Below are 27,306 nucleotides of genomic sequence, written 5' to 3' on the forward strand. Positions count from 1 at the left end.
TACGCAGTTTGCATAGTAGAAATTGAACTGCCAAGCAAACAGATCCGTTTGGAAGGGTGCGGTTTTGAGCAAAGATGCAATGAGTTATCACAGGGTGCTTAACCCCATCTCTGCTATCCCCCCTTTTGTTCCAAAGCCTCCCTGTGCTCTGACCCATTACTCTGAATACATCTTTGTCTGCTCATAACACTGCCCTATTATTCATTTAATTTAAAGAAACCGCCTGTAGGATTTATTATTTGTATGTAATGTATAATTTCTCACCCAATTTCTCTCTTCAGGGACTGGGTGTCAGATGGTGCGCTATGCGGCAGACTTGAACCAGTTTCAAAGGTAACTACCATGAGTAACCAAGGAAAGCTAGACACTAGTAGTGTGATAAGGCTTGGGAATTCTGAGTGTCATGAGATTCTGGCTCAGCAAGAGAACATTTCTGCACACTTCTGTGGAATCAGTGATTGTGCATTTGTATTCTGATGAGCACCTACTGGATAGTGTCCGTGTCACCCATGTGATGCCCATCACCCATGCCTCCCTTCTCCCACCTAAACCATTTTGAATGCCCGAGACATCAAAATAATTTATCCTTGTCTCTTTCTTTCTTCCGCCTGCATGAAAAAAAATTATTTGTGGTCGGTGGTGGCCAATAACGTGACCAGCAACTGAGGGACAGAAGGGCTGGTCACATACTTTAGAAGAAATCCCAATGTGGCGGCAGCAGCTGCGGCAAGAGCAGATGGTAATACGTAAGGGGAAGGCTCAGGATGGCTGAGATGACCCTGTGAAGTCCTAATTACGTCTCCCCCCTTCTGTCACTACCTGATGGCAACCACCAGTAATGACATGGGGGGGGGGGTCTCCCTGTTGGTCAATGCTCAGTGGTAGCAACTTCAACCTACATGCCACACAAACAATACCACTACTCATTGTTCAGTAGTGGAGGGGAAGATAACGGTTAGGATGAGGGGTAGTTTGCTGGCTTGTAATTAATGGCTTGTTTTAATGAATGAATAGCTTTATTTTACTGTTTGGATTGTGAGCTGCCACTAGCAAGTCTCATCGGAGAGGGGGCATGTGCATTTTCTAAACAAAGAAGTTCTAATACAAAGAAGTATGATTTCCCCCCCCCCCCCACATCCCTCTGGAGAAACTTTGGGGGCTGAAAATGTCCAGTGTTTACCTGTCTAGGAATCTAGAAAGGGAGTGAGGGTGAGATTTAACAGACCACCAAGAATCATAGAGTCATAGAGTTGGAAGGGACCACCAGGGTCATCTAGTCCAACCCCCTGCACAATGCAGGAAATTCACAACTACCTCCCCCCCACACCCGCAGTGACCCCTACTCCATGCCCAGAAGATGGCCAAGATGCCCTCCCTCTCATGAACTGCCTAAGTTCAGAGCATCAGCATTGCAGATAGATTGCCACCTAGCCTCTGCCTAAAAACCTCCAGGGAAGGAGCACTTACCACCTCCCAAGGAAGCTGTTCCTCTGAGGAACCTCTCTAACTGTTAGAAAATTCTTCCTAATATCTAGATGGAAACTCTTTTGATTTAATTTCAACCTGTTCATTCTGGTCCGACCTTCTGGAGCAACAGAAAACAACTTGGCACCCTCCTCTATATGACAGCCCTCCAAGTACTTGAAGATGGTTATCATATCCCCTCTCAGTCTTCTCCTCTTCAGGCTAAACATACTCAGCGCCTTCAACCTTTCCTCATAGGACTTGGTCTCCAGACCCATCACTATCTTTGTTGCCCTCCTCTGGACACGTTCCAGCTTGTCTATATCTTTCTTTAATTGAGGTGCCCAAAACTGAACACAATACTCTAGGTGAGGTTGTCGTGGGCTCTGAGATGTTTTGTCAATTTGAACCCCATAAAACCCTCATATGAAAAGAAAGAGATGTGTTCAGAAAGCTTACTTACAAACTGAACTAAAATACACCTCCATTAAGGTCTTCCAGTGTTGTAGTAGAACTGCTTAGCAGTTCTGTCTGGGAACACTGCCTCTTTTATGAGAGATAAGAGTTATACAGTGGAGGCACCAACACAGTATTAGATAAAAGCATCAGCTGTGCTGCCTCTCGGTAAAGGTGCTAACTAAACTATGACACATTGTGGGTTATCAAGGAATCCTTTGGAACAGTAAGGTACAGTTAACCTAACTGTATCCATAACAAGGAAACAATGCTGGAAAATGTTATGGAAAACCAGAACCATGGGATGGTTGTGATACTCATGAACATTCCTCATGATCAGATAAGCACTGATCTTGAGGGGATAAAAGGAAGGAACATGCCAGCTAAGAGTTAGAGATTTCCTGGCAAGTTAACACATACGTTGGCTTGGCATGGATCTCTCTCCATCTCTTGCATGAGATGTAAAGACTTGAGACTCTGATTCTTGCGTGGACAGAAGTTCTCAGAGGTTTCTTGAAATGTTTAGCTCTTGTATGGTCTGGATATTTCAATATACCTCTAATATTTGCAAGTCTTCTTGTAGGGCTAAGGAAGACTCCTTTTGAGGGAGATTCTTTTCAGGATAACCAGTTTTTGCTAAGTCTGGATGTCTGAGATGAATGCTTGCAGACTTCTCCATACAATGGAGGCTTCTGGAATTCCTACCAACCTTAGCGTGGGAAATCTTGAGTTTGGATCTTTCCATATTTGGAACACTGAAAGCACATTTATTCTAACAAGGATTAATGGATTCTCACAAAGATCTATCAAGTCTTGCTTGGCTTCCCAGTCCTGACAAGCATGAAGATTTTGGTCCCATATTAAGGAAGATCTCCTTAATATGGGACCAAAAGCTAATTCTCTAAGCTTGTGTCAGAAGATACCTCTAGATAACAGAGAGAACTCTGAACTTTCTCTGAGCAGAAGCCAGAGGTCCTAAATGACAGGAAAGCCTCTGTAATCTGTAAAAAGCTTACATAGTGCTTCACAGATTACATGACGTAATATACATGGAGCTATTAGGCTCTTACAATGAACTACAGGTTCATATACAAATCTCCCTGAAATTGGCACTATCAGAGAGAACACTCAAAAAGCTTTAAGCTTACGCATATACAGTATTGCATGGCTTTCTCATAAGCTTTGCACTGCTGTCTGATGCAGACACAGCTATAAAGATTCCTGATCCTAAATCAGAGGCCTTTTCATAGGCTGAGAACACTGAAAGATTTCTCTGTATTTTCATGGACTTGGTCCTGGCATGGACTAAAAATATGCTTTAACGTAATGATTATAACTTCTACATAGAACCATGAAACCAGAGATTTCTCTAACCTTTATAAAGACATTGCAAAGACCGTGCAATATTAAAATAACATATAAAAGATCAAAAAGGTTAACATATCCTTAACATGAGATCCTTTCAGATCTCTCTAAAACCTTATATAGGTAAAAAGAAGGTGTACAGATGACATAACGGATATAGTCTTCTGTATTAAGATATTATGATATTCTAAATGATTTGACTTAAGATGTTTATAATCAAATCTTATTCCATTGTACTAACCATATTTTATATGATTTCTGTAACTGTCATATTCCTGAATGAAATAATATTACAGGTTTAATGTTTGAACTCTCATATGGAGAATCATAGAGATTGTTTAAGATTACTAAAGATTGCTTGCAACGTGAACATGTTTAAGACTGATGATGTCTAAACTTATATAATATTTTAAGACTTTGTAACCATGATAAAGCATATATTATGTGGTGTAAAATAAATGTGTTTTAATTATATATACAATTATGTCTCTATTCATAAATTTATTAACGCACTTCAAGAAAAAGCTTACTTTCAGGTAAGAAATGTTGATTCCTGCTCAATAGGTGTCTTGCTGAATAAGATAACATATTCCTTCTCAGGAAGGGGTCCATTCTAAGAGTTTAGGCACTGAAAGGCATGAACCGCGATAAGGTCTAACCAGAGCAGAGTAAAGTGATGCCATTACTTCATGTGATCTGGACACTATACTTCTGTTGATGCAGCTCAAGATCGCATTTGCCTTTTTAGCTACTGCATCACACTGCTGACTCATGTTCAGTGTTTGGTCTACTAAGACCCCAAGATCCTTTTTGCACACACTACTGCTAAGACAAGTTTCCCCAATCCTATAGTTATGCATTTGATTTTTCCTACCTAAATGCAGAACTTTACATTTATCGCTGTTGAAATGCATTTTATTGGTTTTAGTCCAATTCTCCAGCCTGTCAAAATCATCCTGTATCCTGGCTCTGTTTTCTACCATATTTGCTACCCCTCCCAATTTAGTATCATCTGCAAATTGACCAACACAGGGCCCAGGACAGATCCCTGAGGCACTCCACTAGTCACTCCTCTCCAAATGGATGAGGAACCATAAACAAGCACTCTTTGGGTGCGATCTGTCAACCAATTACAGATCCACCTAACAGTATCAGCATCTAAATCACATTTTCCCAAAATAAACTGGGATCCTTTAATGTACTGTATGACAGGCAGCGTAGCATCCCTGGATGTCACCCATACCCACGTAGAACTAAAGAACTCCTTAGCCTGAACTCCCTCCTGCGTCCATAATCAATGCTAAACATCCATTCACCAGCAGAATTTTGCCAGGAATGTTGTTGCAAATTTTCTCTGTCATCAGAAGGTTCCAAAAGGTTGTCCTTTGTAGAGATTACATTAGGTAGCACTCAGAGAAAGGAGACCTTGGTAGGCTTACTGGTGGTAGAAACCTTACAAGGCACAAAGTATTCCTACTTACCCAGCTGATTAATACCCCCCCAAAATATGGTTCCAGTTTGCAGAAGCAAGAGGTGGAATTGTGTGCATGTGTTGTCGATGTTGCCAATCTGAAGAATGCAGGGAGCTTCTCAGAGAGTGCTTCTTCTGTTGAGCAGTTCTGGCACATCCTTTGCTGTGGCATGAGAAGGTGGTGATGCAATGGCACCACTAGCTTTTCTTCATGCCTTTGGGCTCTTGGGAGCTGTGACATCCATATCTCAGGGATGGAGGATGGCGCAGCTGGGTTCTCTCGTGAGAGATCCTCCAGGGACTAGCTCAGGGACACCACCTCAAGGGCTTAGCCAATTAGCCCAATGTTTACAGCAAGCCTTCCTGATAATTTTTTTTTTGGAGTGGCTCCAAGGGACGCACAAGGGAATTGCCACACCCTGAAAGACGAAGCAGAGCTGTGCAGAGTTGCCCCTTCCCTAAGTTTCCCTACCGGAAGACAATAGTCAAGATCACTGCCATTTGGAATGAGAAGAACCACCACCCAAGTCATTGACCAACGAACTGGCCGAGGGGAAACCATCAAATAAATGCAGCCAGAGATATTGAACTTGCATAAAGGTCTAGGAGTCATGGGGTAGTTCTGCTAGAAGTTTTTTTTTTTTTTTTTTTGGTTCCTTTTCCATTGTGGTTGCAATAGTCCTCTGGTTTGTTAAGTAGGGCTGAAAGGGACTCTTCCCCATTGCTTTTATCTTCCGGGACTCTTCCCCATTGCTTTTATCTTCCAGGGTCCTACCACCTAATCCTTAGCTCTGGCTGCTGACACGCCAATAGCTAGTCTCTGTCCTGTGCTCACTCAACGGGAACTATTTGGGGGAAAAGGAATCCCGTACTAAGATGGGGAGAGCATAGCAATAGCACTGGAGTCCATCATACCCTTATCCTGCCACAAACCACAGCTAGTCTGTGTGTGTGTGCTATGTGCTTCCAATTAATGCCCTCCAAAATGTCCTATCATTAACAGCCTTGCTCAGGTCTTGCAAACTGAGAACCCTGGCTTTCTTGATTGAATCAATCTGTCTTGTGTTGGGTCTCGTGTTGGGTCTCGTCTCATGTTGGGTCTCGTGTTGGGTCTTCCTCGTCTCCTTTTTCCCCATTAAGTCTAAAATGTAAAAGTACTCCGGATTCTCTTCTTTCAGTCATGTTCCCTTCTGCTGTGACCACACAGGTCATGTGCCTACATAGTAGACTGACGGAAATAGTATGATCTCTCCAGAGCAATGGGTCAAGTCTTGTGGGGTGGCAGTGAGTGAAAAAGCACCAATTGTTTGCCAGGCAATGAAGATGCAGAAGAAGAAGAAGAAGAAGAAGAAGAAGAAGAAGAAGAAGAAGAAGAAGAAGAAGAAGAAGAAGAAGAAGAAGAAGAAGAAGAAGAAGAAGAAGAAGAAGAAGCGCCACTGGGTTACAATCTCATTCCCTTTCCCTCCCCACAACAGACATCCTGTGAAGTAGGTGGGGCTGAGAGAGCTCGAAGAGAACTGTGACTAGTCCAAGGTCACCCAGCTGGCTTCATGTGGAGGAGTGGGGAAACAAACCTGGTTCACCAGATTAGCATCCACCATTCATATGGAGGAGTGGGGAGTCAAACACGGTTAACCAGATTAGAGTATGCTGCTCATGTGTAGGAGTGGGCAAACCAACCAGGTTCACCACATTAGAGTCCACCACTCATGTGGAGGTATGGGGAATCAAACCCAGTTGTCCAGATTAGAGTCCACCGCTCCTAACCACCACTCTTAACCACTACACCATGCTGGGAGAACAGCTTGCTGTGATCTGACAAGGCCTATTGGACCTGTAACAGCGGCGTGAGGATATCGGGGAGCTGCTCCACTCCTTCCCTGATGGGGGCCAGCCCCAGGGCCTGGAGAGTGTCTACCAGCAACTCTCTGAGGTAGGTAGGAATGCCAAGCATCTGGACAAAAAATGCCCGATCCCTTTCATATAACCTTGAAGAAATGTTAGTTACCAAGTGATGTTCTTGACCTCCAAGCCATGGAAAACGTCACCTGCCCATTTCCACACCTCTATTAAACGGACAGGACATTTTAAAAAATCCATGTTGTTGGTTGTTTTTTATGGGGGATGAAGGGTCGAACTGAGGAAGAGGTCCAGGCATAATGATGGAAACAAGGGCCAGAGGGATGTGTTGCAGTATGGAAGCTGCTGTAGCGGTCACAGCATTGTAACCGATGCCAATGAACCTGAGTCTATGTGTTGTTGGGCAACCTAAGCAACGCTGTTATTCCAGTGGATAGTAAAAATAGATAGTTTATTTCATGTTCAATAGCAACTTGCTGAAAATATTTTAAACAAATATAAATCACACTGCATCTTTTGTAGATGTTTCCATTGCATTTAAAAATACATCATCACTATTTGAAGATAAGGGTTAAGAAGAATTGGTTTTTATATGCTGACTTTCTCTGCCACTTAAGGGAGAATCAGACTGGCTTACAATCACCTTCCCTTCCCCTCCCCGCAACAGACACCCTGCGAGGTAGGTGGGGCTGAGAGAGCTGGGACTAGCCCAAGGTCACCCTGCTGGCTTCATGTGTAGGAGTAGGGAAACAAATCCAGTTCATCAGATTAGCCTCCACCACTCCTGTGAAGGAGCGGAGAATCAAACCCGGTTCTCCAGATTAGAGTCCACCGCTCCAAACCACTGCTCTTAACCCCTACACCACGCTGGAGCAGAAAACGGTGGGTCAGAGGCTTCTAGAGGAGATAGAAGAAGAGTTGGTTTTTATATGCCAACTTTCTCTACCACTTAAGGGAGAATCAAACCAGCTTACAATCACCTTCCCTTCCCCACAACAGACACCCTGTGAGGTAGGAGAGACTAAGAGAGCTGTGACTAGCCCAGGGTCATCCAGCTGGCTTCATGTGTAGGAGTGGGGAATCAAACCCAATTCTCCAGATCAGAGTCCACCACTCCAAACTACCACTCTTAACCACTACACCATGCTGGCTCTCACCACACCACACTGGTTAAGAGGGTTGGTGGGGTTTAAATTGGGGAAGGAAACTCCTCCGGGAATCTGCAGTTCTTGAGACACCCAATCACAGATTTCCCAGATACCCCCGTGCTTGGCCCACCAAGGTTAATGAAAATGCCTCTTGATGACTCTCCTCAGGGCCGCCTTCATCTCATTGTTCCTGAGGCTGTAGATGAAGGGGTTGACCATGGGGTTGACCATGTTGTACACCATAGCAGCCCAGGTATCCTGGCGTTCGGCAAGGTTTGAATTTGGCTTGAAATAAACAAAACTGATGCCACCAAAGTACATGACCACCACGCAAATGTGGGACCCACAGGTGGAGAAAGCCTTGCGCTTCCCGGTGGCAGACGGTATCCTCATGATGGTGTAGAAGATGAAGGCGTAGGAAATGATGATGAGCACAAACGGCCCCAGGATCTCAACGATCCCCTCCGTCATCAATACTAGATCTATGACTTTGCTGTCAGAACAAGAGATATCCAGAATAGGATACAGATCACAATAGAAATGAGGGATTTCCCCAGGATCACAGAACTCTACACGGGACATCAGAAAGGTATAAAGAATGGCATGGAACATGGTGATAGTCCACGACGCTGTGGCCAGCTGGAGGCAACGCTTGTAGCTCATAATGGAGGAATAGTTCAGTGGGCTGCAGATAGCCACGTAGCGGTCATAGGCCATGGATGCTAGAAGGTAACTATCTGCATTGCCAATATGTATATTGGCGTACATCTGGGCCAGGCAGCCATAGTAGGAGATGGTCTTTTTGTGAGAGATGATGTTCTGAAGTACCTTGGGGGTGACGGTGCTGGCGAAAGCCAAGTCAGCCACTGCAAGGTGGCTGAGGAAGAAGTACATGGGGGTCTGGAGGAGCTGATGATCGGCGCGGATCAACAAGATTATCGTTATGTTTCCCAGGAGGGTGAGCAGATACATGGAGAGGAAGAATGGGAAGAGGAGTTTTTCAACCTCTGGGTTGGAGGAGAAACCACGGAGCAGGAATTCCGAGACCTGAGTTACGTTCTTGTGATTCATCAGTCTGATGCTGCTGGAGGGATAAGAAAGACAAGAAAAGTATAAATCCCGATGGCCATCGAGCTATCCATTCTGGGTGGTAGAAACGGACGTATTCAGAAAAACCATACTTGTTGGGGGGTACAATTTTGAGCAGAGATGCAGTGGGACAGCGCAGGGTACTTTCCCCACTCTCAACTGCCTCTCCCCTCCCCAATGCAGACCCAGCATTCTGGATACATAGTGGTCTAGCAACAACAAAAGGGGGGGACCTTAAGATGTCAACCCAGTGTGCGGCTGCTGTAAAAAAGGCAAATTCTATGCTGGCCATAATTAGACGAGGAATAGAGAATAAAACTGCTGATATCATACTGCCCTTGTACAAATCTATGGTGAGACCACACTTGGAATACTGGGTACAGTTCTGGTCACCACACCTGGAAAGTCCAGGGTTGCTACGCAGAGGCAGGCAATGTGAACATCACTTGCCTTGAAAACTGTATAGGGTGGCTAAGTTGGCTGGGGCTTGCACCATCGCTGCCATCAAGTAACCCTATCAAGATCTACACATTAGGAAGAATTTTCTAACAGTTAGAGCAGTTCCTCAGTGGAACAGGCTTCCTCGGGAGGTTGTAAGTACATCTTCCCTGGAGGTTTTTAAGAAGAGGCTGGATGGCCATCTGTCAGCAATGCTGATTCTATGACCTTAGGCGGATCTTGAGAGGGAGGGCATCTTCCCAGGTGGTCTCCCATCCAAGTGCTAACCAGGGCTGACCCTGCTTAGCTTCTGAGATCTGGCAAGAATGGGCTAGCCTGGGCCATCCAGGTCAAGGCAAGAGACAGAGGTGGTTTGCCATTGCCTGCCTCTGCATAGTGACCCTGGGCTTCCTTGGTGGTCTCCCATCCAAATGCTAACCAGGGCCGACCCTGCTTAGCTTCCATGATCTGATGAGATCGGGTTAGTCTGGCCCATGCGGGCCAGGGCAGTAGAAGCCTTACACTGCAGGAAGTGTTCCTACTTACCCAGCTGAGGAATACAGCCCCAAAATATGCTCTCTCTTTGCCAAAGAAGAGCAAAAATCGTGCTGGTGTCGTCGGTATTGCCGATGCAAAGGACGCAAGGAGCTTCTTTCTGTTGAGCCAATCCGGCACATACTATATAGTAGGTGCAAAGGGCCCAGAAGCTTTTCTTCATGTCTCCAGGTCTTTGGGGGCTGTCCAGAACTCGGGGATGGAGGATGACACAGATTCTGGGGATAACTTCAGAGCCTCCTCCTCCAGGGCTTAGCAAATTAGCTTCTGTTTGCAGTCCACTCTCTTGAGAAACCTGTGGAAGGGAGTCTGAATCCCTCCCAGAAGCCACCCCAATGTGAATGCCCAGACCAGGGCCAGTTCCAGATTTCTGGGGTCCCCCAGCAGAGAGTTCCCATGGGTCCCCTTTAGGGTTGCCAACCTCCAGTTGGTGGCTGGGGATCTCTCGTTATACAACTGAGATCTGTTCCCCTGGAGAAGATGGCTCCTTTGGCAATTGGACTCTATGGCACTGAAGTCCTTCCCTTCTCCAAACCCCGCCCTCCTCAGGCTCCACCCCCAAAATCTCCAGGTATTTCGCAACTTGGAGCCGGTGCTTACAATGCATTTCTCAGGGCGTGTTGGGGGGGTGCTACCAGTAGGCAGCTTCCTGTCCCCTTTCGGCCGGCATGCCAGCGGGGAAAACAGCGTTGCTGCACCTGCTTTTTTGCAGGTGCAGCCTCACTGTTCTCAATGGGGCAAAATGCCCCATTTAAAAGGTTTAAAAGCCAGCGAACTGGGCACAGCAGCCAATTCCTTTTTGGCCTCCAAAATCACCGGCATCAGCAAAGGAGAAGGGGTGGCAGGAATGGAACCCAACGAGGAACCGACTTGAGAGATGAGCTCTCATTCCCAGGAATCTCCAGGCCCAGCCTGGAGGCTGGCAACCCTACTTGTAAGCATCTGGGCATATACCGAGTCATTTCCATATGTCAAACACCCCCAAAAGAGATGAGGAATCTCAGGGATTGCTTTTCTGCATATATTGGCAGATATATTTGGTGTCTCACTAACTCCTGATTAAATTCCCCTGATGAAGAAGCCTGACATTCATTGAGAATTGATTATTACATTATAATTGCCACTTATTTTCCCTATGTCTTGCATATTCACTATTCTTGATGTGGTTTTCTTTTCTTTTTTCTTTTTTTGGGTTTGTTAATAGTCACCTATGTTTACAAACGTCCTGACCTGGATGGCCCAGGCTAGCCTGATCTCATCAGATCTCAGAAGCTAAGCAGGGTCGGCCCTGGTTAGTATTTGGATGGGAGACCACCGAGGAAGACTAGGGTTGCTGTGCAGAGGAAGGCACTGGCAAACCAGTCTCTTGCCATGAAAAACCCAAAAAGGGGTCGCCATAAGTCGGCTGCGACTTGACGGCACTTTACACACACACACACACACATGTTTACAAACAAGCACAAAGGAAGATAATAGGTATCTTGGGAACTCCCATGTAGAAAGATATACATTTAAGTAATGGTGATCTAAAAAAATGGCACTTTCCCCTAAGTATTGTTCAGTGGTTGATTCCAATAGGAGAGCCAGTGTGGTGTAGTGGTTAAGAGCGGCGGACTCTAATCTGGGTAACCGGGTTCGATTCCCCACTCCTACACTTAGGGTTGCCAACTGCCAGGTACTAGCTGGAGACCTCCTGCTGTTACAACTGATCTCCAGCCAATAAAGATCATTTCCCCTAGAGAAAACGGCCGCTTTGGCAATTGGACTCTATAGCATTTAAGTCCCTCTCCTCCCCAAACCCCGCCGTCTACAGGCTCCACCCCAAAAACCTCCCAATGGTGGCAAAGAGGGACCTGGCAATCCTACCCACCTACCTCACAGGATGCCTGTTGTGGGGAGAGGAAGGGAAGGAGATTGTAAACCGGGTTGATTCTCCTTAACGGTAGAGAAAATCGACATATAAAAACCAACTCTTCTTCTAGGTTTGAAAGTTCAGGGAAAGTGCTCTAATTCGGAATTAGGCCCTCAGTAATGCCAGCACACAGCCAAATCTATTTTCTTATGTAGAATAAAGTTGCCTACCTCTCCCAAAATTGCAGCTGATCTCCTCACAAAAGAGATCCACCCCCCTGCAGAAAGTAGCTGCCAAACTCCACCCTCCCCAGGCTCCATCTCCAAAATCTCCAGGAATTTCCCAACCCAGAGTTGGCAACCCGCCTCTTCAACTAGAATTGTAGAGTGGGAAGGGACCACCAGGGTCATCTAGTCCAACCCCCTGCACAAGGCAGGAAATGCACAACTACCTCCCCCTGACTACACCCCCCACACACCCAGTGACCCCTAACCCCTCTCGTGATCTGCCTAAGGTCACAGAATCAGCATTGCTGACAGATGGATATCTAGCCTCTGCTTAAAAACCTCCAGGGAAGGAGAGCTCACCACCTCCCAAGGAAGCCTGCTCCACTGAGGAACCGCTTTAACTGTTAGAAGTCTCTGCATATGGAGGAGGGTTCATGATCATAGGGTTCTTCTTGGCATAGAGTAGCAACCAAAATGATCCAGGGACTAGAGCAACTGTCCTGTGAGGAGCAGTTAAAACGCTTAGGGATTTTTTAGCTTGGAAAGAAGGCGGTTAAGGGGAGACATGATAAAGGTTTATAAAGTTATGCACGGTGTGGAGAGAGTGGACAGGGAGAAGCTTTTCTCCCTCTCTCATAATGCCAGAATGTGGGGTCATCTGCTGAAGCTGGAGGGTGAGAGATTCAAAGCCCATAAAAGGAAGTATTTCTTTACACAACGCATTGTTCAGTTGTGGAACTATCTGCCCCAGGATGTGATGATGGCTGTCAACGTGGAAGGCTTGAAGAGGGGAGTGGACATGGCTACTAGTCAAAATGGATACTGGTCATGATGCATAATTATTCTCTCCAATATCAGAGGAGCATGCCTATTATATGAGGTGCTTTGGAACACAAGCAGGACAATGCTGCTGCAGTCGTCTTGCTTGTGGGCTTCCTAGAGGCACCTGGTTGGCCACTGTGTGAGCGTCTAGACTGCTGGACTTGATGGACCTTGGTCTGATCCAGCATAGCCTTTCTTATGATCTTATGTTTAAGATGGGAGGGGGTGAGATCACTCTTTTTTCCTGAGAACGTCACTCCAGATCAGACCGGTTGAAACCATCCACAGACTTCTCCTGAGAGTCCACCTTGATTGGGAGTTATAGGTCATCTGACCTGGGGTCATTTATCCATAAGTTTGGCTATGCACTATGGTAGTCACTCTTTCTCTATACTTCAATTTCAGCATGTCTCTCTGTCGCTTGGAATAACATCATAGCTCTTAAGAACAGCAAGTTATGTAACAGCTTAGTAAATAAAACATTGCCCAGCTAGATTTATTGTTTTATTTTGCCAGCTTGCCTATTTGACTATGTAACTTGTATTTTAATCTCTTTTGAACTTTCTTTGATTGATCTCTTTGAGTTTACTGACCTAACCCATTGATTTTGGCTTTTCTACTGGTGTAAGACTGGGGCTCAGTCTTCATACCATGGCATCTCCAGTGAAAAGGGTCAGATAGTAGGTGATGTCAAAAACCTCAGCCTGAGATGCTGGAGAGCCACTGACAGAGTACACAGTATTGATCTTGATAGACCAAAGGTCTGATTTAGCTTCATGTGTGAACTCCTCTTTTCCCTGGGAATACTTGCATGTCTGAAAAGGTCCTTGTTTTCCCTTTGGTTGAATGCAAAAAAAAAAAGGTGGGGTCTAGCAAGAGGGTGGGGGTAGGCTTTAACAGACTACCAAGAACAGGGGTGTCAAACATACGGCCCATGGGCCAGATCTGGCCCCTTGAGAGCTCTTATCCGGCCTGCGAGGCAGCCGAGGCAGCCACACACACACCCAGTCCCGAACTTGGCTGGCAAGGCATGGCCCAGCCCGACCAAGTGACATTTATGTCACATTCAGCCCTCGTAACAAATGAGTTCGACACCTCTGACCAAGAATATACAATGGGCATCAACAGACAGTGTAGTGTCCCCAGATTACACCCATAACCCACATAGAGCTAAAGACTCCTTAGGCTTAATTCTTTCCAATTTCATAATCAGAGCAAAGCATCCATTCACCAGCAGAATGTGGCCAGGGATGTTGTTGCAAATTTTCTCTGTCATCAGAAGGTTCCCAAAGGTTGTCCTTTGTAGAGAGCACATTAGGTAGAACTCAGAGAAAGGAGAAGAAGAAGAAGAAGAAGAAGAAGAAGAAGAAGAAGAAGAAGAAGAAGAAGAAGAAGAAGAAGAAGAAGAAGAAGAAGAAGAAGAGGGGTTGGTTTTTACATGCCAACTTTCTCTACCACTTAAGGGAGACTCAAACCGGCTTACAATCACCTTCCCTTCCCCTCCCCACAACAGACACCCTGTGAGGTGTGGGGCTGAGAGAGTGTGACTAGCCCAAGGTCACCCAGCTGGCTTCATGTGTAGGAGCAGGGAAACAAATCCAGTTCACCGGATTAGCCTCTACCGCTCATGTGGAAGAGTGGTGAATCAAACCCGGTTCTCCAGATCAGAGTCCACCGTTCCGCTCTTAACCACAACACCCCTTTGGAACACTTTTCGGATGGTAGAACTCTTAGGGTGCACAAAGTGCTCCTACTTACCCAACAGATGACTATAGCCCGAAATATGCTTTTGATTTGCAAAAGCCAGCGGCAGAATTCTGTCTGTATTGTTGATGTTTCCAATCTGAAGGACGCAGGGAGTTTCACGCAGGGAACTTCTTTGGTTGAGCAGATCTGGCTCATCCTTTGCTGTGGCATGAGAAGGCGGTGATGCAATGGTACCACCAGCTTTTCTTCACGCCTTTGGACTCTTGGGAGCTGTGATATCCAGAACTCGGGGAGTGAGGATGGCGCAGCCAGGTTCCCTCTTGAGAAATTCTCTACAGACTCGCTCAGATACACTGCCTCAAGGTTTGCCAAATTAGCCTAGTGTTTACAGCAAGCTCTCCTGAATATTTTTCCATGGGGTGCCTCCAAAGGATCCACAAAGAACTTGCCACAAACAGAGAGAACATGCAGAGGTGCCCCCATCTGCTGTCTGTGGTCATCCTATTTATTTTTTAAATTTTATTTTGTTTTATTTCTATCCCGCCCTCGCCTCTGCCATAGCGAGGCCCAGGGCAGCTAACAACATATAGCCTATAGTATTATACCAATATATAAATACATAAAACTAACATCAGATTGCAAGAGCCCCATGGCGCAGAGTGGTAAGCTGCAGTACTGCAGTCAAAAGCTCTGCTCACGACTTGAGTTCGATCCCGATGGAAGTTGGTTTCAAGTAGCCGGCTCAAGGTTGACTCAGCCTTCCATCCTTCCCAGGTCGGTAAAATGAGTACCCAGCTTGCTGGGGGGTAAAGGGAAGACGACTGGGGAAGGCACTGGGAAACCACCCCGTAAACAGAGTCTGCCTAATAAATGACATGATGTGACGTCACCCCATGGGTCAGGAATGGCCTGGTGCTTGCACAGGGGACTACCTTTAACGTCAGATTAAAATATAAATATAACTCTAAAAGAGAGCCAGTGTGGTGTAGTGGTTAAGAGAGGTGGTTTGGAGAGGTGGATTCTGGAGAACCGGGTTTGATTTCCCGCTCCTCCACATGTGCGGCAGAGGCTAATCTGGTGAACTAGATTAGTTTCCCCACTCCTACACACGGAGCCAGCTGGGTGACCTTGGGCTAGTCACACTCTCTCAGCCCCACCTACCTCGAAGGGTATCTGTTGTGGGGAGGGAAAGGAAAGGTGATTGAAAGCCAGTTTGATTCTTCTGTAAAGTGGTAGAGAAAGCGTACAAAAACCAACTCTTCTTCTTCTTCAAAACTCCAAGATGGCACATAATCTTTCCTCCCCATTAGATCATCTAGATAGGGGTGTCAAACTCATTTGTTACAAGGACATAAATGTCACTTGGTGGGGGCCGAGCCATGCCTCTCCTGTCCAGATTGAGAGTGCGGGGGGAGGGTGGCCTGCCTCGGCTGGTTTGAGAGCCAGATAAGAACCCCCAAGGGGCCGGATCCAGTTTACGGGCCTTATGTTTGACACCCCAGTCTAGATCCTACTGTACATCCCTGAGACATCAGAGTTTTCTGCAGACATTACTCACCCTTGTGAAAGCAGAGCTTCTCCGGATGCTGAATCCTGAGCCCAGCAATGACTTTTTGTGCATTCCCTGTGGCCAAAATACAAATCTGCACAGTTATCTTACCATAATCTACTACCTTTAGCATGCTTTGTTAACCGCATGTTAACCAGAAGGACCACCTACTCCCTTATGAACCTACCTGCCCCCTGTGGTCATCTTTAGAGGCCCTGGTTCGGGTGTCCCCCATCTCCGGAGATTAGGCAGGTGGCAACCCAAGAGAGGGCCTTCTCAGTAGTGGCACCAAAATGCTGGAACACCTCCCACGGAGAGTCGACTGTCCCTTTCTGTTACCACCTTCCGCCAGCAGGCGGAGACTTTTTCGCTTCATTTGGCATCCTCTCAGTTATCCCTCCTTCCTCCCCAATGTTTTAACTGTTGTCTGTATTGTAAGCTCTGTTTTTAAATTGTCTTAATGTTGTATTTCTGTGGTTCTTGTAGGTTATCCGGGCTGTGTAACCGTGGTCTTGGTATTTTCTTTCCTGATGTTTCGCCAGCAGCTGTGGCAGGCATCTTCAGAGGAGTAACACTGAAGGACAGTGTCTCTCAGTGTCAAGTGTGTAGGAAGAGTAATACATAATCAGAAAGGGGTTGGGTTTGAGCTGAATCATTGACCTGCAAAAAGTATCAAAGGTAATGATTCAGGTAATGATTCAGGTCAATGATTCAGCTCAAACCCAACCCATTTCTGACTATATATTACTCTTCCTACACACTTGACACTGAGAGACACTGTCCTTCAGTGTTACTCCTCTGAAGATGCCTGCCACAGCTGCTGGCGAAACGTCAGGAAAGAAAATACCAAGACCACGGTCACACAGCCCGGATAACCTACAAGAACCAATGAACTCTGACCGTGAAAGCCTTCGACAATATTTTGTATTTCTGTGTTGGTTTGAATGGTTTTTAGATGATATTTCAATTTGTATGCATGCATGTGTGTACGCGGAAAGGCTGAGGGACCTGGGGATGTTCGGTCAGGAAAGGGGAGGTTAAGGGGCGGGGGGACACAATTGCACTCTTTAAGTATTTGAAAGGCTTTCACTTAGAGGAGGGAAGGGAGCTGTTCCTGTTGGCAGCAGAGGAGAGGACTCGCAATAATGGGTTTAAATTGCTTGCGGAAAGGTACCGGCTGGTTATTAGGTTTTTTGTTTTGTTTTTACAGTAAGGGTTGTTCGACAGTGGAATCGGCTGCCTAGGGAGGTGGAGAGCTCCCCCTCACTGGCAGTCTTCAAGCAGAGGCTGGACAAACACTTGTCAGGGATGCTCTAGGCTGATCCTGCATTGAGCAGGGGAATGATTCCATGATTCTAGGAATTTGTTGGCTGCCATGGTAGTTCAATGAGGTCAGAAAGGCAGGGTGAAAATCTTGCAAAATAAATAAAATGAAATAGCCTGCCAGGAAGAGTTGCCAACCTCCAGGTACTAGTTGGAGATCTCCTGCTATTACAATTGATCTCCAGTTGATAGAGATCCGATCACCTGAAGAAAAGGGCCACTTTGGAAATTGGAGTCTACGGCATTGAAGTCCCTCCCCTCCCCAAGCCCCACCCTCCTCAGGCTCCCCCCCAAAACCTCCCACCAGTTGCAAAGAGGGACCTGGCAACCCCACTGCCAGGATATTCACAACAGGGAAAGCAGTAAGGCAAGGGGGTGCAGCCACAGCTCATCGGTCACAGAGTATTTATTGTAGACACAAGATCACGGGTTCATTCCTGGGCTATTCCAGCTCAGAGGACCTCAGCTGGGAGAGATCTCAGCTTGAGACCTGGAGGGAGCTTTTTGCAGACAGACACCCGGCTAACTGGACCGGCCACCTGCTTCAGCATAAGGCACCTGCAGGTATTCTAAATGTTCTGAAACATTGCTTATTTTACAAAGAAAACATGTGACTTAAAACCAAAGCTTAGAAGACCAAAAATGTATGACCCAGAACTGAAAAGGTCCTGAAGACAGTTTCCTGATGACTGTCTTCATGGCAGAATTCATCCCATTGTTCCTAAGAGAACCAGCATGGTGTAATGGTTAAGAGAGGTGGACTCTAATCTGAAGAACCAGGTTTGATTCCCCACTCCTACACATGAAGCCAGCTGGGTGACCTTGGGCTAGTCACAGCTCTCTTTGAGCTCTCTCAGCCCCACCTACCTCACAGGGTGTCTGTTGTGGGGAGAGGAAGGGAAGGAGATTGAAAGCCGGTTTGATTCTCCTTAAGGGTACAGAAAATCGGCATATAAAAACCAACTCTTCTTCTTCTTCAATGTAGATGAAGGGCTTCAGCGTGGGGTTACCATGGTCCAGATCAACGTCGCCACCATTTCCTGGATGCTGGGTTCTTGAAATTCAGCATGAAATAGACATAGTGCCATAGAACGATGCCACCACAGACATGGGGCTTCAGATGACCCCTAGACCCTTTCGCAGAGCCTGCTGGATCTCACTGTTCCTCAGGCTGTAGATGAAGGGGTTGAGCATGGGAGTCACCGCTGTGTAGGCTACAGACATCACCCGGACCTTAGTGCCAGAATACGTGGAGGAGGGGCGGACATATACAGCAATTACAGTCCCAAAGAACAAAACCACCGTGGTGAGGTGAGCACCACAGGTCGAAAAGGCCTTACGCTTCCCAGCTGATGAGGGGATCTTGAGAACCTTATAGAAAATGAAGGCGTAGGAGAGGACGGTGACGGTGAAAGGGCCCACCATGACCACTGTCCCCTCAGTGAGAGTTGTCATCTGAATTGCTGAGGTGTCTGAGCAGGACAGCTTAATTAAGGGGTGGAGGTCACAAAAATAGTGGGGGATCTCCCGGGAGGCACAGAAGGAAAGACGAGACATCATCACAGTGTAGAGTAGGGAGTGGAGAAAACCCAAGAGCCAACAGCCGGAAGCCAAGAGGAGACAGTTCTTCTGATTCAACAGAATGGCATAACGGAATGGGTGACAGATGGCCACATATCGATCATAGGCCATGGAGGACAGGAGAAAACTTTCAGTGTTTCCAAAGCCCAAGAAGAACATTTGGGTCAGGCACCCACCATAGGATATGGTTCTGGTACGAGTCAGGAGGTTATACAACATCTTGGGAATTGTAGAGGAGGCAAAACCCACATCAGCCAATGAGAGATGGCTGAGGAAGAAATACATGGGGGTCTGGTAGAGGCGGACGTTGTAGTGGATGAGGAGGACAATCAGCAGGTTGCCGAGTAGAATCATCAGATATATGAAGAAGAAGATGGGGAGGAAGAGACGCTCATGCTCCGGCTCATTGGAGAGACCTTGTAGGATGAATCCATAACTATAAGTTGCATTGGGCTGAAGAGCCATGGCTGGGAAGAAGGGTGGAAAGGGGTCAGTTACATGTTCGGATTGTGCACCCAGGCCTACATCCACACATTGTTAGAAATGGTACTATTCATGCATGAGAGTACTAAACATTCTTACTTAGGAAGAAGCCCCATCATTCAAACTGTTGTACCCACAGAGGACTATCCACCTGCTAGAGTCTATTGATTGTTTTCAAAGCTCTGAATTCAGAGGAACGAATAGATCATGCCCTAAAAAGGTTGGCCCAGGCTAGTAAATCTTGGAAGCTAAGGAGGGTTGGCCCTGGTTAGTACTTAGATGGGAAGTACAGGATTGCTACAGGATTGCTACCAAGGAAGTACAGGATTGCTACACAGATGCTACACTTCTGTTCATCTCTTGCCTTGAAAATCCTACGGGCTGCCAGAAGAAGAAGAAGAAGAAGAAGAAGAAGAAGAAGAAGAAGAGGAAGAGGAAGAGGAAGAGGAAGAGGAGGAGGAGGAGGAGGAGGAGGAGGAGGAGGAGTTTTTTATATGCCAACTTACTCTACCTTTTAAGGAGAATCAAACCAGCTTACAATCACCTTCCCTTCCTCTCCCCACAACAGGCACCTTGTGAGGTAGGTGGGGCTGAGGGAGCTCTACGAGAACGGTGACTAGCCCAAGATCACCCAGCAGGCTTCGTGTGGAGGAGCGGGGAATCAAACCCGCTTCTCCAGATTAGAGTCCGCCGCTCTTAACCACTACGCCACACTGGCTCTTCCACAGGTGTTGGATTCTATGCTGCCATTCCATTGGTGTAGCAGTAGCCAATGGCTGAATTTCCACCTGGGGGGGACAGATTTTCCAATTCCCCCCTCTTGTATCCGACACCCAGCATGGTTCCAGTACTGTACCTTTGGCTCCACTGAGCCAAAGAAGCACTATCCCTGGGAGCAAAGAAGGGTGTGGCAAGAGCAGGAAAGCAGGCAAGTTGTCTCCCTCCAGGATGACTCTACTCGTGCTGCTTTGGAGCCAATGGAAGAAAAGCAAGGAGAGCCAGCGTGGTGTGGTTAAGAGCAGCGGACTCTAATCTAGAGAACCGGGTTTGATTCCCCCCTCCTCCACATGAGCGGCAGACTCTAAACTGGAGAACCAGTTGGTTTCCCCACTCCTACACATGTAGCCAGCTGAGTGACCTTGGGATGGTCACAGCTCTCTTAGAGCTCTCTCGGCCTCATCTACCTCACAAGGTGCCTGTTGTGAGGAGGGGAAGGGAAGGGGATTGTAAGCCGCTTTGAGATGCCTTAAAGGTAGAGAAAAGCGGGGTATAAAAACCAACTCTTCTTTTAACAAAAAAGGGACTGAAGATAATGGAACTCACCTGGTTAGAAGTCACCAGTGCTGCAGAAGCAGGAAGAAGTACATGATTTCCAGACTTTCTCTTCCATACAAAGATTATTCACAGTGGGTAGCCGTGTTAGTCTGTCTGCAGTAGTAGAAAAGGGCAAGAGTCCAGTAGCACCTTAAAGACTAACAAAAATATTTTCTGGTAGGGTATGAGCTTTCGTGAGCCACAGCTCACTTCTTCAGAAAGCTCATACCCTACCAGAAAATATTTTTGTTAGTCTTTAAGGTGCTACTGGACTCTTGCCCTTTTCTACTAATACAAAGATTAGAGATTTAAAAATGTGTTGAGATAATAAAGCTGGATTCCATCACTAAACATCAGTGCCAGAATTACTGAGGACAATAAGGCAATTGCTCTTCAAGTAATTTTTTAAGGTGTAATTCCCTAAGTAAGAATGCACAGGATCACAGGCAGGGTGAAATGTGGCACATCGCAAAGGTAGTATACCCCACATCCATCACGAGGACTTTGGCTTATGTGCCAAAATGACCAATCAGTTGACCCTGCACTGGTAGGGTTGCCAACCTCCAAGTACTAGCTGGGGATCTCCTGCTATTACAACTGATCTCCAGCCGAGAGAGATCAGTTCACCTGGAGAAAATGGCCACTTTGGCCATTGGACTCTATGGCATTGAAGTCCCTTCCCTCCCCAAACCCCACCCTCCTCAGGCTCCGCCCCAAAACCTCCGGCCGGTGGCTAAGAGGGACCTGGCAACTCTACTGCACTAGTGAGTCTAACAGGAGGAAACTGTCCCTTCTTTCCCTGGACTTTCTAGACAGCAGACATTTTCCTCCCTACGTGGTAGTCAGAAGCAGAGATGCATATCTGTCTGTGGAGAAGACAGTTGTGTCAACTTGAGGCTTTTTCATTAGGTGGGAAGGTGGACCCCAGAGACAGCAGCTTGTACAATTGGTCCATCTGAGACCAGTTAACTAAATCATTGTTCTCTTGTGGTCTATATTTCCCTAGATGGACCTCAGGGAACGGAGCTGCTCAGCAATGGGAACAATACAACTTTGCAGAATAAACTTTTCAGTATTTCAGGGTGGAGATCGGAAGACGAACCTCTCTCATGCCACCTTCACAGCTGGCTATTGCCACCGCAGCCCACCGGCTTGAAGCTTCCATGCTTAGGGGACTTAACTACACCTTACATTTTATCCAGGGGTGTCCTGGAGCATCTCAAAAGATGTGATGTGGCAGTTTGCATTTCCCAAGTGGCTTGTTTGGATTGGCACCATGTAGGGTTGCCCAGTCCCTCTTCACCACCAGCGGGAGGTTTTTGGGGTGGAGCCTGAGAAGGGTGGGGTTTGGGGAGGGCTGGGACTTCAGTGCTGTAGATAGGGTTGCCAACCTCCAGGTATAGAGTTTCCAGTTCCGTGTTGGGAAATACCTGGAGGTTTTGGGGGAGGAGCCTGAGGAAGGCAGAGTTGGGAGAGGGGAGGGACTTCAATGGCGTAGACTCCCATTGCCAAAGTGGCCATTTTCTCCAGGGGAACTGATCTCTATTGGTTGGAGATCAGTTGTAATAGCAGGAGATCTCCAGCTAGTAGCTGGAGGTTCAGCAAACTAGAAACAGCACTTCACAAGCTAGACACAATGATTATAAAGTAGTGGTATTTAATAACATATCCACCACTGATAGTATTTAGGCAAAAACATGTGTTGTTAATTATTGCCTTAAAAGTAACACCAAAGAGAGGACTATGCCTTGTTACAAACAAATAGCAGTATTATAGGTAAGTCCATGAAAGGGGGTGCCAACCTCCCTTTCTTCCACAGATATGCTTCTTGAGAGTAGCAATGTACCTGGAGAGTACCTGGAGGTTGGCAACCCTAGCAGTATGATGTGCAGAAAGAGGGACTTTAGACCTCCCCACCACCACCAAGTACGGTTGCCAGGTCCCTCTTCCCCACTGGCGGGAGGTTTTTGGGGCGGAGCCTGAGAAGGGCTGGGTTTGGGGAGTGGAGGAACTTCAGTGCCATAGAGTCCAATTACCAAAGCAGCCATTTTCTCCAGGGGAACCTATCGCTATTGGCTGGAGATGAGTTGTAATACAAGATCTCCAGCTAGTACCTGGTGGTTACAATAATACAATCACCTGTGCCGTGTTTAACTTCGTTACAGAAATGGGCGGCACGAAAGGCTCAAAATATAAACCAAACTGGAAATTTAACACCAAACATATATTCAAAATGAAGCATTACATCATGCAAGAATCAACAGAATACAGTCATGCTCGACTTAAACAATAACAATAAGCCCACAAAAGAACTGGTTTTCAAAATGGGGCGGGACCTTCCCGTCCAAAAAGTCTCTGCATGTCCAAAAAATGGAAGTCCGTAAAGATTCAAACGAAAGTTACAAACGGTGAAAACGAAGTCCAAGGAAAGAAGGAAGGAGGAGAACGTGTGGCTAGTCGCTGGTGCACGTTTCAAAAGGCTTTCTTCAGCTCCAGTAAAACAAAGCAACCTCAGCTTTTTAATCCATTTGGTAGTAAGCCGGTTGTCAATGAGACCGTCAGCTGTGAAATGTACAAAGCATTGCATTGTCACAAACATAAATACATACAACAATAAAGTGTGTATAGACCCAATTTAGGAAAAGCAAACTTACCAAATGCGTCTTAATGAAACTCAATAGCGCATTATCTAAGAAGTCAGCGGTGAGAAGCCAACAGGAAGAAGGTTCTTATATGGCAACCAATCCGCATAAACAAGTTCTTAAAGGGACATGACATGGAGATCAGAAATATAAGCTAAATCACACAAAATATGATAGATCAAACTCATTGTTCAAACCCTTAGGAATGAGAGTTTGGAAGGCATATATTAAGTGTGATTCTTGTTGGAGAAGTATTTTCTTGGCATCTTGGATATGAAACGGTTTTGATTTGAACTGCCAAAGAACAAAAAATAATAAATCTGTATTAGAGTGGCGTGCTTGTATGTAATGTTGTACAAGTGGTGCCTCTAAATTCCGTGCGTGTATGAGCGCACGGTGCCCGCCAATCCTAAGTCGAATTGGACGAGATGAGCAACCAATGTACATGAGACGGCACAGGCACAGAACCGCATAAACAGAAATGGGGATGCCACAATTACTAAATTGTCGTAAAGTATAAGAAAATTTTGAAGAGCTGGAATGAACATCTTTGATGGGCAGGCTATACGGACACATAGAGCAATGGCCGCATTTATGATGGCCCGTGATCTGCGATGATTCCTTAGATTGGAGCACATCTGTTTTTATAAGGATATCCCTGATGGAAGAGGTCCTTCTCATGCCCAAAATTGGTAACTGGGAACAGCCAGGAACGGTGTGTAGTAAATGCCAGTGGCAAGTCAAGATCTTTTTAATATCATGGGTCAAATGTGAAAATTGTAAAGAAGCCACAACTCTTGAGTCAGGTTTAGAAAGGTTAAGTGTAGTAGAAGAGGAGGTCACATCTGTGCCTAAAAGTTGGGCATGAGATCTATAGTGAGTTTTATGGAAAGATCATTGTATGATCTCAGGCGGATATCCTCTTCTTTGAAACTTTGAAGCCAAAGCATCCACTGTTGTGATGGTCTTGTTCTCTGGAAGCGTTCCTTTTAATGCGCAAAAATTGACTGAAAGGTAAGTTCGAATGCAAATGTAAAGGATGAAAAGAAGAAAAATGCAGGTTAAAGCCAGAATCAGTGGGTTTGGTAAATGGTTTGACTGCTAAGGTGTTGTCTTGAAGACGAAAAATCGTGACGTCCAAGAAAGCAATCTCATGTGTATTGATGCAGCCAGAAATATTCAAAGAATTGTGTAGGGAATTGAGCCAAGAGGAAAAATTCTGAAAATGCTCAGCATTGGTAAGAATGGTACAGACGTCATCAATATAACGTCTATACCAAAGAACTTGGTAGTAAAAATATTGGAAGAGAAAAGAAGCGTCTTCTCAAAATGAGCCATGAAAATATTGGCGATCGAGGGGGCGCAAGCCGCCCCCATGGAGACGCCGCTGATTTGTAAAAAGAAAACATCCTGGTACCGAAAGAAATTGTTCTCAAAAAGAATATCCAAGAGATTCATTAAAAAATGAGTGGGAGGTGATGGATCTGGTCTGGAATCCAATCGGTCTTCAATGATGACACGGACTTCATCCAATGGGATGTTTGTGTACAGTGATGCCACATCAAAGGTGGCAAGCGCTGCATCTGAAGGGATACTAAGACCCTCAATCTCACGAATGAGATGTCTGGTATCCAAGAGGAAGGAAGGGGTATCAGTGGCATAGACCTGAAGAAAAGAATCCAGATATTTAGAAATGGGTTCTAAAAGTGATCCCACGAGACTGATGATGGGTCTCCCGGGTGGTAGTGATAGAGATTTGTGGATCTTAGGGAGGGTATAGAAGATAGGTAAGCGAGGATGATCCACAATCAGAAAATCAGCAGTACTCAGGTATATAATTCAATGCGGAAGCTTCACAATAGTAGTTCTAATGATGTTTTGTATGCGTTTTGTAGGGTTGGTCAGAAGTTTTTTGTAGTATGAGGTGTTATTCAATTGCCTCCAATTCTCCCGATCATAATCTTCTCGATTTTGAATAACCAAGCCTCCGCCTTTATCGGCAGAACGAAAAATAAGGGAAGAATCTTGGGCTAAATCATGTAAAATGTGTAGCTGAGATGTCGAAATATTCCCCGCGGGGGGATGGTTGGCTTTACAGATTTCCAATTTTTGCAAATCCCGAAGTGCAGGAGATTGAAAGGTGGAAAGAAAATGACTTCAATTCTTAGGGATGTAAGTTGATTTAGGTTTGAAGACCGACTTGGGTTTGGGCAAAGAGTTTGCCGCACCGAATTATTCCTTTAATTTGAGCGTTCTAAAAAACTTGTAAAGATCCACCCTACTCTGAAATCGAGAGTACCGAGGAGTGGGGACAAATCCAATCCCTAATTCAAGCACTTCTTGTTCTTCAGGTGTTAAAATCCGAGAGGAGAGATTAAAAATCAGGTTTTTTGCTTCTGACGTCCTCGAGGTTTGGGATCCTTGGGAAAATCCGTACGACCAGATCTTAAAGAATAAGAAGAGCCATAGGAGCCAAGGCTAGAGGCACTGGAGCTATGACGGTCAGCTGAAGAATCAGATCGGTGCGACTGTGGAGCATGAGCTTGAAACCTACGTGGGCGTCTGGTGCCCTGGCCGACCCAAAAATAAACGCGATCTTGCGCATAATCCTCCTGGTCTCTAGCAATTTTCTTATTTTTATAGTTGTCAATGTTTGCAGAGTAGGCAGCCAAATCCTTTTCTAAGGAAGCAATTAAGGAAGTAAACGTGTCATCAGGTACTGTCGCTTTACATTCTTCCTGAGCAGAAACTGCTTGTTCCTATATGGTATCTCTAACCGTGAGTGAATGTTCAATGATAAGGGTCATTAAATCAATCAAACATTTATTCAAAATTGCAATCCACTTGTCCCCAAAATCTTTATTAGACTGGTAAAGGGCAGGTGCTTTTTGAATACGCAATCCTCGGGGAATGATGTCAAGTTGTATGTATTGAGATAAATTCAAGGCATGAGCTTCACAGCGTAAACTCTTTTTGAAAAGATTAATTACTACGGAAAAATCCTTAGTATTGGTAACATTGGAAGGTTTGTTCTTAAATTTAGGCAACAGTTTAAAAATTCTATCTCTATCAGAAGCCGAGTAGCTAAAGGTAGGTAAAGGTTGAGCCATAGTTAAGTATGCTACAATAATACAATCACCTGTGCCGTGTTTAACGTCGTTACAGAAATGGGCGGCACGAAAGGCTCAAAATATAAACCAAACTGGAAATTCAACACCAAACATATGTTCAAAATGAAGCATTACATCATGCAAGAATCAAAAGAATACAGTCATGCTCGACTTAAACAATAACAATAAGCCCACAAAAGAACTGGTTTTCAAAATGGGGCGGGACCTTCTCGTCCAAAAAACGGAAGTCCGTAAAGGGTGATTGTAAGTATAATTGTAATTATATTATATATGTGTTTTATTTTATTTTTTCTTGCAAAATAAATGAAATGAAATAGCCTGCCAGGAAGAGTTGCCAACCTCCAGGTACTAGTTGGAGATCTCCTGCTATTACAATTGTTCTCCAGTTGATAGAGATCCGATCACCTGAAGAAAAGGGCCACTTTGGCAATTGGAGTCTATGGCATTGAAGCCCCTCCCCTCCCCAAGCCCCACCCTCCTCAGGCTCTGCCCCCAAAACCTCCCGCAGTTGCGAAGAGGGACCTGGCAATCCCACTGCCAGGATATTCACAGCAGGGAAAGCAGTAAGGCAAGTGAGTGCAGCCACAGCTCATCGGTCACAGAGTATTTATTGTAGACACAAGATCATGGGTTCATTCCTGGGCTATTCCAGCTCAGAGGACCTCAGCTGGGAGAGATCTCAGCTTGAGACCTGGAGGGAGCTTTTTGCAGACAGACACCCGGCTAACTGGACCGGCCACCTGCTTCAGCATAAGGCACCTGCAGGTATTCTAAATGTTCTGAAACATTGCTTATTTTACAAAGAAAACATATGACTTAAAACCAAAGC

The 27,306-nt window shown here is 45.8% G+C and overlaps 1 protein-coding gene across 1 annotated transcript; it reads right to left on the minus strand.

The window, feature by feature from the left end:
* Positions 1 to 7,899: 7,899 nt before the first annotated feature.
* Positions 7,900 to 25,951, minus strand: LOC130477936 (uncharacterized). The gene is made up of 4 exons (XM_056850025.1): positions 25,901 to 25,951; positions 24,624 to 25,011; positions 18,882 to 19,374; positions 7,900 to 8,845 (listed from the first exon to the last, which is right to left on the minus strand). Exons 1-4 carry the CDS (start codon positions 25,949 to 25,951, stop codon positions 7,900 to 7,902), a joined length of 1,878 nt encoding a protein of 625 aa, XP_056706003.1.
* Positions 25,952 to 27,306: the final 1,355 nt, after the last annotated feature.

Source organism: Euleptes europaea, chromosome 1 (assembly GCF_029931775.1).
Source record: "Euleptes europaea isolate rEulEur1 chromosome 1, rEulEur1.hap1, whole genome shotgun sequence".
Taxonomy (NCBI): domain Eukaryota; kingdom Metazoa; phylum Chordata; class Lepidosauria; order Squamata; family Sphaerodactylidae; genus Euleptes; species Euleptes europaea.

Excerpts from the sequence above, each read along its gene's own strand:
- LOC130477936 (XM_056850025.1), bottom strand. The coding sequence starts at position 25,951 with ATGCGCAAGATCGCGTTTATTTTTGGGTCGGCCAGGGCACCAGACGCC. Across the intron at positions 25,012-25,900 it reads CCAGGGCACCAGACGCCCAC|GTCTATGCCACTGATACCCC; the intron begins GTAGGTTTCAAG and ends TCTTTTCTTCAG. Across the intron at positions 8,846-18,881 it reads CTACTCTACACTGTGATGAT|CATCAGACTGATGAATCACA; the intron begins GTCTCGTCTTTC and ends TCCCTCCAGCAG.